At 41.8% G+C, this 13,796-nt stretch overlaps 1 protein-coding gene across 6 annotated transcripts in view; it reads left to right on the top strand.

The window, feature by feature from the left end:
• The window catches only part of LOC144129405 (cholinephosphotransferase 1-like), a 38,139-nt gene that overhangs the window by 11,472 nt on the left and 12,871 nt on the right, over positions 1–13,796 (top strand). For all 6 annotated transcript variants that reach the window (XM_077663538.1, XM_077663533.1, XM_077663534.1 and 3 more), the window contains 3 exons: positions 4,860–5,004; positions 9,333–9,474; positions 9,577–9,661. In XM_077663538.1, coding sequence (XP_077519664.1) covers positions 4,860–5,004; positions 9,333–9,474; positions 9,577–9,661 — 372 coding nt within the window. The remainder of the gene's footprint in view (positions 1–4,859; positions 5,005–9,332; positions 9,475–9,576; positions 9,662–13,796) is intronic.

The following is a 13,796-nucleotide window of genomic DNA, read 5'->3' as shown; positions in this document are numbered from 1 at the left end:
AGGTGTGATTTAAGTAGCTCTAATGATGCTTGGGGAAACCTGCAAGAACCAATTTTTTTTTCTTTTTGCTTGTTAGGGCCATATACTGATGGGATGCAACTACGCAGCAAACAATGAGAATACTAAGAATTTTGAAAAGAAATGGTGCCAGTGTGCTTTGCAATGCTAGGTGAGGGAAAAAGACACGCCTCTCTGTTGCTGCTCTTCTGAATGCTATGACAAAAATGCAAATGTGCAGTTGTTAAAAAAAAGTACTCGCACTTTTGCTGAAAACATTGCTTGATGCACAAAGGTTTTTCTTCCTTCATTTTTCAGGAGTGGATTCTCAGTGTTGTAGGCATCAACGAGAGACTGATAACGTTGCAAATTTAGTTCCCAGTACCTTTCTTACACAGTCAGTTCAAAACTCATTTGTGCTCATAATTTTTGCGTCTAATGTGGAAGTGCCGACAGCGGATGTGCAATGCATTGTTGGCAGCGTCCCTGTATTCCTACATTAAAGAGGGGGCAGCAGGAGTTCCACCAAATGGAGATTGTGCAAATCAAGTGCTCTGAATCGATTAGATAGCTCAGATTCATTGAAGGTTTTCAATACACAAAGGGGATGAGCACAAACTCTTTTGTGCTCTTGTTGATTTATAATCTCTGCGTTTTCTGTTGTTCAGAAGCTGTCAAATTAAGCAGCATTTGAGGCAAAAACAAGTGCACTTTGAGCTGCTCAGTACTGTCTGCTTTTGTGACCAGAAAAGTATTGCTTGCTAACTGCTATGCCTTGCCATGCGTGGTTAATAGGATAGTTTACTCTGTGGGCTTTGCTGCCCTCATGGCGAGGTGTATTTTGTAGTTTATGTGTATTGTACGACTGCTGCTTTAGGCTTGCAGCAAAAGCCACAAGAATGTTGGCTGTGGATTTACTTTGTATTTATTGAATAAAGTCATTGCTGCTTATTTAGCTGTGTTTGTGTGGAATCTAGTGAAGCTGCGCATTTTGTGGTGTACCGCAATATTTTTTCTCCTAACAAACATGATCATTGCAATATTCATTGCCAAGGTTGCCACTGAATCTGCCTCATTGTCCAGTCACGAGTGGCCAGCTTTCTGTAATACCCCTCGGCAGAATGGCATGCCAGCTGCTTGCATTCGTTCTTTTCTTTCGGCTGTTTGGGAAAAAACTACTGCCAGCTCTTCTAGCTGTTATGTACAGATGTGAACACCTAGGAAAGGCATGCACTGTGCTTGGTTGTCTAATACAGACATAGATAAACTCTGGCTTTGCATATGTCAAAGCCTGAGCTTATGTGCATTATTACAAGTTGGTTTAGTATTGATTAACTATTGCTGTTCACAATTTAAATATTCCTTAGTGTTGGAAATTTAATTAGGTATTGATATTAAGGCAGTTATCCTGCACCAAGGATCCGCCATGCCAATTTGTGCACAGGCTGTGACGAAATATGCACAGTGGCTGCCAAATCTTAATAAATGTTGTTTCAAATAAAAGCTGCTCTTTGTGAATCCTTTTCAAACTTGCATAGCACTTTGTTTGAGTGAACTTGTATGGAATTGTGTGCGTAAATGAGAAAAGTGGATGCAACTTCGTAATTACCGAACTCTTCAATGAGCATAAATGATCAGCAAGCTTTGGCATAAGCTGTTTTTATCTTTGATAACAAAACAAATCATGGAAGTTCCCTGGAGTGCACGCATAAACAAAAATGCCATGTGCTAAAGCAATGTGCGCACAAGTATGTTGCTGAACTCAGCTATGCTTAGACATGTGCGCATTACAAATGGCCGCATAAAGTGAAAAAACAAAAGCTGCCGGCCAATTTGAAGTGCATCTGTGACAAACTGACAACAGTATCGACAGTCATCTTCATTTCTATGGTGTGTTGTCTTCCTGATTAGTTCTCTGAACTGTTTTGTTGCCACAGAAAAAATGACTTTTTTTTATCAGTCTCACATAATTTTTTCCTGCAAAACATGTGAGGTGCAGAAATGCGAAATTTTCACGAAAATGATAGTAATAAAATGTTCTTTCGAAGATGTTTGTTTCAATGCAAGTACTTTGTGTGAATACATATGCTAAAAGATCTGTAAACACGCAAAGTTGGAAATTCATAAAAAAATTGTATTTACAAGACGGTGTGTCTTGAGTAAAATATTAACATTCGGGAACATATGAAGTGTTTCCAGTATATTTTTTAACTAGCCACTAAACGTTTGAGTTTATAATGCAAAAACATTTAGAGCTAGAAATTTTTTTCTGGCACTACATGAAAAAGATATTTTCAAAGTGTGTTTGGTATAAATTTTTCAGAACAAGTAAAATGTTTTCAAAGTAAAATGTAATATATCAAAATATAGCTTAATAAATGCACTTTTTGACATTATCAGTTTGAGCTACAGGTGTTTCTAATGCAGTAGCAATTGCAGAAGCACACAAATATATATCCAACATACCATTGGTGACGATCTACTCGCATGAGAATTACAAAAGGTAATGCAATGGTACTTCCTTTAGTGATCAGATAAAAAACTATAAAACGGTTCGACGTTGGCAAAATTTGTATTATAACATTTCTCGTTTTCGTAATTTTACCACTGTTTCGAAGCCGCTCGCGGCGATTGCAGAGGCTGCAAAAAACTGAGCGGCAAGCGTGAGCTAGGTTGGCTTCTCCACAAAGCACTGCAGCACGCGATGGTGGCAAGTCAAATGCTAGCTAGGGTGGCTTCCTCACATCACAAAAGTGGGCAAGAAATTTGATGCCAGGATGACAGTTACCGCTGTTGTCGCTACTTCCCCTCCATGACAGTCGACGTGAGCAGTGGATGGCTGCTGGAAAGCTATGACAACCGACAATGTCGCCGGTTCCGAGGCACTCAGGTGCAAGAGGCCACCTCGAGGGAGACCACCTCGCTACCAGCTGTTCTTGCTATTGTATCTTTTGTGGTGCTGTTGGCAAAAAAGAGATAAAGCGGGAACTGTGGCAGTAACGCTTAGTGCATCACCACTATGCATTTGTGTAGTGAGGAAAAGCTAGCCGCCTGCCAGCCGAGCGGGCACAGCTTGGCACTCGACAGTTCGATTTATCCATTTTATGGCAAACCGCGCTCGATATATAAATTAAAAAATGCATCTGCATGTTGAAAATGTTTAGGAGTACTTTGATATAGCCAATAATTCATAATATTCATGTTTGTTATAAGGAGGTGTGACTGAATATTGCTTGAAAATGCTCTGCAATACTTTGATTTTACAAGAAACTATTTTGGCAGACGTGTTGGATGAGTTAGGACCAGTCTGAAGACATCCACAGTTTTTGCAAACAGCTTTAGGCTATTACAAAGCGTTAATCTTAGGTCGGTACCCTGATTTCTAGCGGGCCTGAATTCTAATTCTCCGCCGCAGTGGCCCAGTGGTTATGGCACTCGGCTGCTGACCTTAAAGATGCAGGTTCGATTCTGGCCGCGGCGGTCGAATTTCGATGGGGGCGAAATTCTTGAGGCCTGTGTACTGTGCGATGTAAGTGCACGTTAAAGAACCCTAGGTGGTTGAAATTTCCGGAGCCCTTCACTACGGCATCCCTCATAGCCTGAGTCGCTTTGGGACGTTAAAACCCCCATAAAACCAAACCAACTCTATTCTTTTTTGGGCCGGAGGAAGTAAACCCTGCCCATATGATGTCGAGATACTACAGAGACCAGACATATCATTCATTACATCAGTGCTATCCGTAAACTGGCTTCACGTGTGAAAAAAGAAACGAAATGGAAAACAAAGCCTACGGGCAGACACGTGGCCATGTTTCATGCTGAGGTTGAGTAGTTTCTTCATTAGAGCCAAATTTCGATGGTGTAATATAACCGTCAGTCACTGCCGCATGAAGCACCGAAAAAAATCTGCTCCAGATGCAACAGAATCGCGTGAAGCAGGTTTTTTTTTCCGAGCGCGCGCCGTCTCTGCGGCTGACGCTGTCCCGCGAGAGCACAACGCTGGAACCTCAATTGCAAAGACATTTGAAAAATCACCGCCTTGTGGGAAAAATACTAACTACACAAGAAACTAGTGTAGAGTGTTAAACTAGACAGTGTTAAAAAATCCTCAATGGCCCAAGCAGTGCTGAATCACACTTTGAATCCCTCGATCACCGGTGATTGATGCATAGTAGTATGGTAACGAAAGGGTTAAAAAGTATAGGAAAAACAGCGTATTCAGTTGATGTTCAGTTTCAGTAGTTAACTTTTACTGTCTGCTGCAAACATGCCTTTTAGTAGTTTATGCCATGGAATTTATAAACTTAGTAATTCATGCTGCACTGGTTCATTTATTCTTCCTTTTTGGTGCACAGATCCAATCACACTTGCCTACAGTGCATGAGTGCTGCACTGTGGTGCCAAGGAAGTGAGGTCTGCCTCACCTCTTTCTTTTCATTTCTTCATTCTGCCTGCTATTCTTTATTTCTGCTGCCCCAGCTCAAGTGCCTCTGTATCGATGGCAGATGCTGAGGCTAGCAAAAAAAAATCTTTTCCTTCCTTACTTTAATTACTATTTTAATAAAACCACTTACTACTACCACCACAGTCTTGCGTGTGCTGGTGCAGCCATGTAGAAACTCAGTTACAGGATTGCTCGATGGCATGCCACTTGGGTGCTGTAGACAGGTGTGATCGGTTGCATGTTGTGCGGCTTTTGAAAGCGTAGTGTGGCTTTCTTGCTGTCATGCGGGAGAGTTTACACACTGTGGAAAGACCTGGTGCTGCCCCTCCTCGTCTGAAAATGGAAGCGGATGAGGGACTAACAGGCCGAGGGCTGCTGCCCCGTGTTCTTTCTCTCTCTCTCTCGTTCCGGTAACCAGGCACCTTGGTGGACCTTTGTGCTGTGTGCGTTGTCTATGTTCCTGTACCAACTGCTGGATGCCCTTGATGGCAAACAGGCCATCAGAGTGCAGAACACCCCCTTGGAGGAAGTGTATGACCATGGTTGTGATGCCCTCTCTACTTGTGAGTGTGCTCTCAACATGCTGTCGTTCTTACTCAGCCTAAGTGGAGTGGGACTGTGCATGTACAAATGAAACTACCTGTTGGTGAAAAAAAGCGTCTCTTAAGGTGCTTATTTTTTTTTTTTTCCTGACGTATTTAAGGATTTAGTCCCATGTAAAGTGCATTATGCACTTTGTTCTGTTGTTGCTTTCAGTGCAGAGGGCTGTATGGAAAGCTCCTGTTTTTTTTAAGCGTTGTTTATTGCCTTGGGGCATAAAAGGGTTGTAATGATGGATGAGGAGGATGCTTAAATAAATGAAAAAAAGTTTGCTGATCTAATGAAGTCAAGGAGTGAACGATGATGTGATCCCTGCGTCCAAGCTGTGCATGAATCAGGATTGTTCGGCGAGAAACCCGCTGCCGCCAGGTGCCGAATTCTCATCGGCTTCAGTGCCGGCCAAACCCACAGCAGGTGGTGAATGTCAGCCTCATATTCCAAAGCACTGTTCAAAGGTCCTTTATTGGCATCTTTTGTATGTGTTTCACTTAGTTATATTCTTGCGTTGTAGATCTCTCAAGCACTCCTGATAATTTCCTGAGTCTCCTCCAACCGTTTTGTAATATTGGCTGCAGCCATAAAAATGGCTTTCTCCACAAGTCAGTTTCTTTATATATTATTTACTCATGAGTGAATTGTTGAAAAGAAGAAAAAGTTATGGGATCAGTTGAACAATTTGTGCATTTCACGTGCTGCACAAGGACTGCAACTGTGTTGAGAAGATGGCAGGTTTGATGATTGATTGGTGTTGCAGGGTTTCACAAATTATATGCTCTGCACATTTGATTTTATGAAGGGTATACAAGCTGTCACAGAAACAAGAGAATAACTGTATTAAAGTAGGACTTGCGATTTGAGTGCAGTGAGGGATATTTAGCCCACGTACCTTCTGATGAGCCTGGACATTTTTCTTTCTCAAGTTTATTTTCATAAAATGTGTTCTGCTTGGCTAGTTATGTGTGTTGCCTTGAAACAAGCCAACAGTCAAATTTTTTCCTGCTTATTTATCTTGGATATTGTTTTTCATAGCATTTAATCAGGGGCCCTCCCCCATGCAATCTTGTAACGGTACAGCAATGCAATGATTTTCATTCAGGCTAAAATAAGAGTAAGTGCTTTTACTGAAGCTATTTTAATGTCTCCATGCAATTATTTACATTTTTGTTCTGTATAGCTGAGCACATTGTAAGTAGATTGAGGTTGTTCTTTCGTGCAGCTAGTAATAATGTAGAGTAGCAGGATCTCTCCCTCTTGGAAAATGCAAAGGAAATGTAGAAAACTATGGACATTTTAACAGCGGCCCTCTGTGCTCTATATTCTGCTGAACGATGAGCGCTGCCATGGTGACCGTTCGTTGGCATTTTGGCAGCTTCACGGTGAAGGGCCGAGCTGTGAAGCATGTCAGGTGTAGTGGAGCTCCTTCGTCCATATGTTATCACTGTTGCCTTCCATGTGGCTGTGTGGCATTGTCAGTCTGGCAAAAAGGGTTTTCTGAGCTTCTTCCTGCACAAGGCTGAGGTGAATAATTTCGTTTTTTTTTTGTCTATTTTGTCTATCTCAGGCTGTCGTGATACCTTAATTGTTAATGTTCTGCGCAAGTTATACATACTGGAGTGTCAACTCTTGTGAACCACTATGTTGCTGTGGTAACTTAAAATGAACTGTCAACCTGTATGTTTATAAATTGAGTTAACTCCTTGAAATTTATTTGCTTCTTGTGTAGCAAAGTTAGTTTTTGTTTTGCTACTGTATGATCCTTTTTCACTAGTCACAGGGCAGCACTATCAAGAGCTGCAAGTAGTAACAGTTGACTGGAAGGCATTTTTTTTTTTGTCATTACACACAAGGTTTAATTTCTGCTACGCACATACTGTAGTGTTGTGCAGGTGTGGCCTGATGTGGTACTGCATTTTATTGTTTTTTTGCAGCCTTAAAGGTAGTGACTCCAGAACTCTTTTTTTCGAGGGGGGCCAAGACTGAGTTTATGTCATGATTTATTTGCTTATTAAGTTTTTATATTTTTGTTTATACTTTTTCTTAATTTGCAATTTTCTAAGGTGTATTCGTTAATGAATGTATAACTTGAACAGAAATAGGCAGCTTTATAATACATAAACGCAACAAGCGATCGACTGCATTCAAAAAGTTTGCGCATAGTCTATTTTAATTCTGCTAATCGTGCTCATGAACTTGAACAGAAATAGGCAGCTTTATAATACATAAACGCAACAAGCGATCGACCGCATTCAAAAAGTTTGCGCATAGTCTATTTTAATTCTGCTAATCGTGCTCATGAACGGGGTCAAACAATGACTTCTATTGTTTCATGATTGGTGTGTGTTAATCTAACGAAGTACTTCACAACTGGCTACAAACCGAGCTAGCTCAGCCCCACTGGGCTTTACATCATTAATAATGTCCTAGAATTGAAGCACTGGGCAGAAATCTGATCTGAGTGCAAGCTGTTGGGACTGCTCCTCCTGGAGAAGTGTTGAGATGGTTACTGCACTCCCCCCCCCCCCCCCCCCCCCTTTGTTCTGGTGTCCCTGCTAGAAAGGGACACTGAGGAAAAATTGAAGCTGGCTTATATTGACAGATGACAGCATTCTGATAACAAGGAGAGCGCTTTTCACTTAAAATGGAGATTTTATAAGCTAGAAAAGACTAAAAAACTAGGGGTGTGCGAATAGCACTTTTTCCAAACCGAATTGAATACAAATTACGTAGGTTTGCTACCTAATCGCATAGGAATAGTATAGCGAAAAACCTAATCGAATATGAATCGAATAGTGAGAGAACTGAATCGAATACAAATGACATTTTTACACATGTTCGCTGCTTGTGCAAATATTCATTGAGCAATCGTGAGAAACACCGAAGCACTGCTTTCACAGTTATTGCTCGATCTTTAAAAGAACACTGATCTCCATTTGGGGGTTTGCAACATGAAGTCAGTGTATTGACTTTACCATTGTCATGTTGTGCATGTAGCAAAAGTACCTTTCGCTTTTGATAACGGATAACTAGCACCATATCTTGGTGCTTGAAATAAGCGAGAGCTACAATGAGGCATGGCCTCTGAGGTCAGGCATAAAGGCCATGTCTGCTGAACCTGCCTGGGCCTTGCCGCATCGTCAAATCTCTGAGGCCATGTATGAGGATTATGAACACCGCCATGCGAATAGACCACACTACAGCGCTGAGCCCTCTATCCCGCGGATACTGATCTTGGGTTCATGGTACGTGGCATGCACGGTCCCTATTTTTGGAATAGTTGTCGAAAAATATGGCAGGCCTTATTCGAAATTTGGGCCTTGACAACTTGGACATAACCAATTTGTTTCAAATAATTTTGAGCATGCACTATTTGATTCGTGTTTGAAATTTCTGAATATTTGCACACCCCTATAAAAAAAGAAGTATAGGTGTCGCCATCACCGGCCAATTTCAGAGTGAACCGTGTGCTGCGCCAATACTGGACCACAGATCCCAGAGGCTGTGCTGCACTGTCATTCACTTCAAAATGGCACCAACAAATACTCCTTAGTTCATGAGTTTGAATCGAGTGGCGAGAAGTTTTTTAATTATATTTTCTCAGGCAACTTTTGCTGCCAGACAGCTGTTAACTAATGCAGAAAGAGCTTGATAATCTATTTTTACTGAGAACAGTAACCTGGTAGAGATTTCCTCAGTGTCGCTTTAGGTGATCTGCAACCCGAGTTTCTCAGTTTGGATGATGGCGTAAGACAGGCGCTCCAACTTTGGCACGCAGCAATACATTTGGCAAGTGCTACAGAATGCCCACTGCTTGTCTGGCGCTCAGCATTGCACAGCACTCTCTCCCTCCGTTCCCTTTTGCTTGCTGATGCGGCTTTACGCACGCTTTCCTTCTTTTGCGTTCCTCCTTGCAGAAGTAGCCACAGTAACATGCCACCTGCCGACATTGCTGTAAAACGAAATGCTGTGGCAACTAATGGTGCAGCAGACACATGCGCTTATTTTCAGAGAAGCGGTTGCACGGCGGGAACTTTCTACCAGTGGGAACGCCAAATCCGAGCTCCACCAATCAGATCAAGCTTTCTCTGATGTAGTGAAACTGGTCCCCTCTTATCAGCAAAGTTGGCGCTTCTGTATATCTTACTCCGTAGTTTTGATGCATGTGAGGCAGATAGTGGACAGATTGCATCAGCTGCATGCATTTGTGTCTTTTGAGATATGCTGCGTTCAGAACTTTACCCATGGTACCAGATGCGGTGTATGCTGACTTGAGCTTTTTTCTCTCTCTCTCTAGTCTTTGTCACCACATCCATCTCAATAGCCATGCAGTTGGGTGATTCTCCTGCACTGCTGGTCACTTTTTTTTTTCTATCTGCTTTGGCATTTTACTCCACCCACTGGCAGGACTACGTTACTCATGTGATGGTCTTTGGCAAGTGAGTTGCTTTCATGTTCTTCTTCGTACCACCAGTGTTGGCTTTCGATATTTCACATGCTGAGTAGCTCTTTGTTCAATGTGGTTTTCACTCTCCTGCTAGGATTGACGTCTCTGAATGCCAGTGCTCCATGATGGTTGCACATTTGTTAACAGCTCTTTATGGCCAGAGTCTATGGATGAAAAATGTAAGTGAGCATTTTGTCTGCATTACGTGCAATAACTGCATACATGCGTAAGATATTGCTCTCATGTCCCAGTTTCCCTCACTAGCATCCCTTCTAAAATTCTTGAACCCTTTATATCATTATGCTTAATCTTCTACCCAGATTAATGCGACTTATTTTATCCTCATTAGCATGGCTCCAGGAAATCACACTCGTGTGAGACATGGCACGCCGAGTTCACCCAATACGTACTTGAGTACGTGGACATTAAAGGGGCTGCGAAACACTGCTTGAACGGATGCCGGCTCTACTTCAGATGGATTCTTTGTCACACAGATGCTGACTCAAAAAGAATTACAGGAATCGATGCATAGGAACGGGAGTTATTCAATGAAGAAATTTCATAATTCAAGCAAACAAAATAATGCCCTCAAATCGATTTTCACTTGGTTTCCCTTTCCCATTTCACTCTCACAATGACGACGCCGGGAGGGACCAATCGAAACAGCCTATCTGAGCACGTCGCGGAAGTTTGCACACCATGGCTGCCTAATCGCTGTAACTCGTTCTTGCCAAGGCTGGTAGCGTCGCTTTCATGGTTATAACAACCACTTGAACGCCCAGTTGACCCAGCAATGCTTCATCGTCACGTCAAAGACGCAGAAGGGAGCACTGATCAGTGATGTTCCCTGACCTTTAAATCCGAACTCGAGCACGAGACACTGCGAATGAGTGACACCCTGCACAAGATACTAGATATTTTTAGGATAGCGTGTACCGCTACTGCTTGCCACATACCAAGGCCGCTATATGCTGATTGGTCACGGCGAGCAAGGTGCCCGCCGCGCTGTGATGGGAACGTGGCACCAACTGGCGGCACTGCCCGGTAATCCTGCACAAGCCGGCAATGTGCACTGCTAAATGTGAAACGAATGGATTTTTTCTTTGCATCCTTCGTTGGGACCAAAACGAACGCTTTTAGAGTGCAATGGCTCGATCGGATCGATTGCGCTAGGTCATAGGATGTGTACAGAGAGGCGCAAAATCCTTCGAAGCAAAAAAATGGCCAGAGCGTCTGGTGGTGTATTTTTGTTTTACTTGCTTCACAGCGCTTTTATCTAAGGCAAACAAGTTGGTTTTGTTGATGTAATATAAAACGCAAGAACTTGACAAAACGTATCTCTATTTATTAACACAATTTGCAGCATATTTACTGTTTGTCCAATCATCAAGCTCCCGCCTAGTGATGTAATATCCACTGCTAAAAACCGCCACTGTATGGTGACACCGTCAGCGCCATGAATTTGTTTTTGCAAGCTAATTAAAATATTTCGAACTGGAGTATACGGGGTTCGACCAATGCTAATAGCATCGCTATAACTCATTCTATGCAACCAAGCGGCAAAACAATGCACTGATTATGTGTTTCGGGTGCCGGCTATGCATAGCCACATGTCATGCTGCTAATAGCAATTGAATGTTTTGCCAGTAAATTACCACACCAATGCAGCTTTGGCGCAGTTCCTGAAGAGTTTTGACAAATTGGTCTGATGATTGATGAAATTATATTCTGTGGCACCACCGTAACCCAGTTAGTTACTGACACCTGAGCAGACCAAACAAAAGGGGGTGACGGGAAATGATCGCCTTGTACGCTGCATTTATGGATCCAGCACTCGTTTTGAAAGCACTTCGATGTTGCACCGGGGCTAAACTAAGAGAATTACTGCCCAGCACTTTGTGAAGCAGCTATAGCATTTGTTTTCATTTAATTGCCACACAAGCATTAAGGCGGAGTATTGAAAAAAAGTTTGAATGTACTTTATTTATTTATTTATACGTACACACTGCAGCCTTAATAAGGCTATAGCAGGAGTGGACAGGGAGAGAAAAGAAGTCATCTAGAAAAATACAAACGTGTAAAAAACAAAGAAAATAAAAATGCCACTAACAGGCGATGGCCGTTAAACACTTTTTTATGGGTAGCGAGCAGACGTTTCCAGGCAGTGAATTCCAGAGCCCTGTGGCCAGGGGAAATAAGCTGTGTTTGAACGCCTCAGTGTGGCTAAAGAAAACGTTCAGGCTATGGGAACCTTTAGTGAAGGAAGGTTTGCTAAAGTTCAAATAATTGTTTAATGAAGGAAGTGCCAAGAATGAACCAGTGTGTGTGAAAACTTCAAACATTCTAGGCGGCGGTGAGATGATAGTGCTGTGAGACCTGAATCTTTATAACGGGAAGAAGGGGAAAAATCTCGGCCGAAGTTGTGAAAGATGAAGCATACCGATTACTTTTGAATTGATTCTATTTTTTTTAATATCTGATTTCTTATGAGGATTCCATATGATACAGCCGTAATCAAGAATGGGGGAATAAGCTTTATATGTCAGCAATTTGGTATCCTTTCGGGCCTTACGCAGTGTACGGTGTAGGTACCCGAGATGTTTAAAAGCTTTGTTACATATGATATCAATGTGTTTTGACCATGTCGTGTCTTGAGGAAAATGAAGACCGAGGTGTAGAATTGATGATAAAGTGTCATTTTGTGTTTATAATTTCACATTGAGAAAATGGCTTCACAATGTGCCACAGAGTTATAAGTAGCGTACAACTTAAAAAAACAGCAGTTTGTTACACTGGGCCGCCATCCGCTTCATTCTGTATTATTCCGGTAGTCGAATATTAAGTGTTTGGCTACATCAAATAATTCAAGTATCAAGATTCTAAAGCTCATAATTATTTTCTTGTGATAAGCTTCTTGTTTAGGTAACGAGTAACATTTAAGCAGCTGACTACTTTTTCGTCGTGGAGGAATTCTGTGTGCGGCGGCTGAATGTGGGTGGTGCTTCACTGCAGACTTGAGTTGTATCCGACTCCTTTAGGCCACTTCAGCCGTTATACTTAGTGGCATGGGCAGGGACACTTTATTTTTCGTTCTTTTTATCATCCCACAATAATTTTTGTCCTTTAGGCCACTATAACATTGCTAAGCTCTTGCACATTTGTACAAAGTATTCTCAAATCAAGATTTCAGCTAAAATCGTTTTTTGGGCTAGAGGTTTTATGTGAAATATGAGCTTTATAAAATTGTTATCGTGAATTCTTGTAGCGAAGATGCACTGAATAAAATTTATGGACATGGAATAGCGGTAAAGTAACATGCGGTACCTTTTTTTGGTGACGGTAACAGTAGCGCATTAACTTTTTTGCAGGTAACGTAGGGCGGTAACGCGCTCCTTTTTTTTTTTTAGCGTAACGAGTAACTTAATTAGTTACTTTTTTTCGGTAACTCCTTCAGCACTGGTCACATCCCACATACACATGCACATGTTTCTCTTATGGCGTTTTAAACAACACATCAGTCTTGCAGCCTAGGTGCCATTGGAAGTCTGGCAGTTCTGACTGTGCTCTGAGTAGTCTAATACCAAGCTTGTTGCAGTGTCCAAATAAGCTGCCTGCTCCCAGCACTCAAACAACTCTCAAGTTTTTACCACTCTACTACAACATTATTTGCAACTTTGATTGAAGTGTGTATTGTGCCCTTTAACTGGCAAATTATTTCCTGAAAAATATATCAAAATCACCAAATTGTTCTGACAATTCTATGGCAAAAATTATGGTTGTCAGGCTTAAAATATGTGCTATAGCAAGAAATGTGCTTGCCATGAATGACTACTATCCTCTTTTATGGAAAATTTCAGCCGACACAATGGCCAACTATAACTTGCCTGAGGCAGTGGGAGCAGCGCAACATCGGCCCATAGGAGTGTGACTTGTCATGAAAGACTGTATAGCGATATTGAAAATTATGAGTACAGCTCGGGATTGGCGGTTAAAGGGATAATTAAAATATGTGTCAAAGGATGTTGTCGCGTGTTTCTAAAGGCATAGGGACAGAGCATGGAGGAAGGTCATATAGAAATAACTGTTGTAACTGTAGCTGTGAAATGTTTTGTGTACATTAGTGGTAACACCCAGAGTTAATTTATTTTTATTAACACTGACTTACCAGACTTTGGCTCAGGTCTGAAGAGGATTTATTCTCACCATATGATATTTCTGTATCATATGTACAAATCTTGTTTGTAGAACATGTTGCTTGCAAGACTGCAGAGCCCGAGTTATGTTTTTTATCTTTGCAGGCTTAGAAATGGCACT

This window comes from Amblyomma americanum, chromosome 4, assembly GCF_052857255.1.
Source record: "Amblyomma americanum isolate KBUSLIRL-KWMA chromosome 4, ASM5285725v1, whole genome shotgun sequence".
Taxonomy (NCBI): Eukaryota; Metazoa; Arthropoda; class Arachnida; order Ixodida; family Ixodidae; genus Amblyomma; species Amblyomma americanum.
This window is presented reverse-complemented; position numbering and strand designations above follow the sequence as displayed.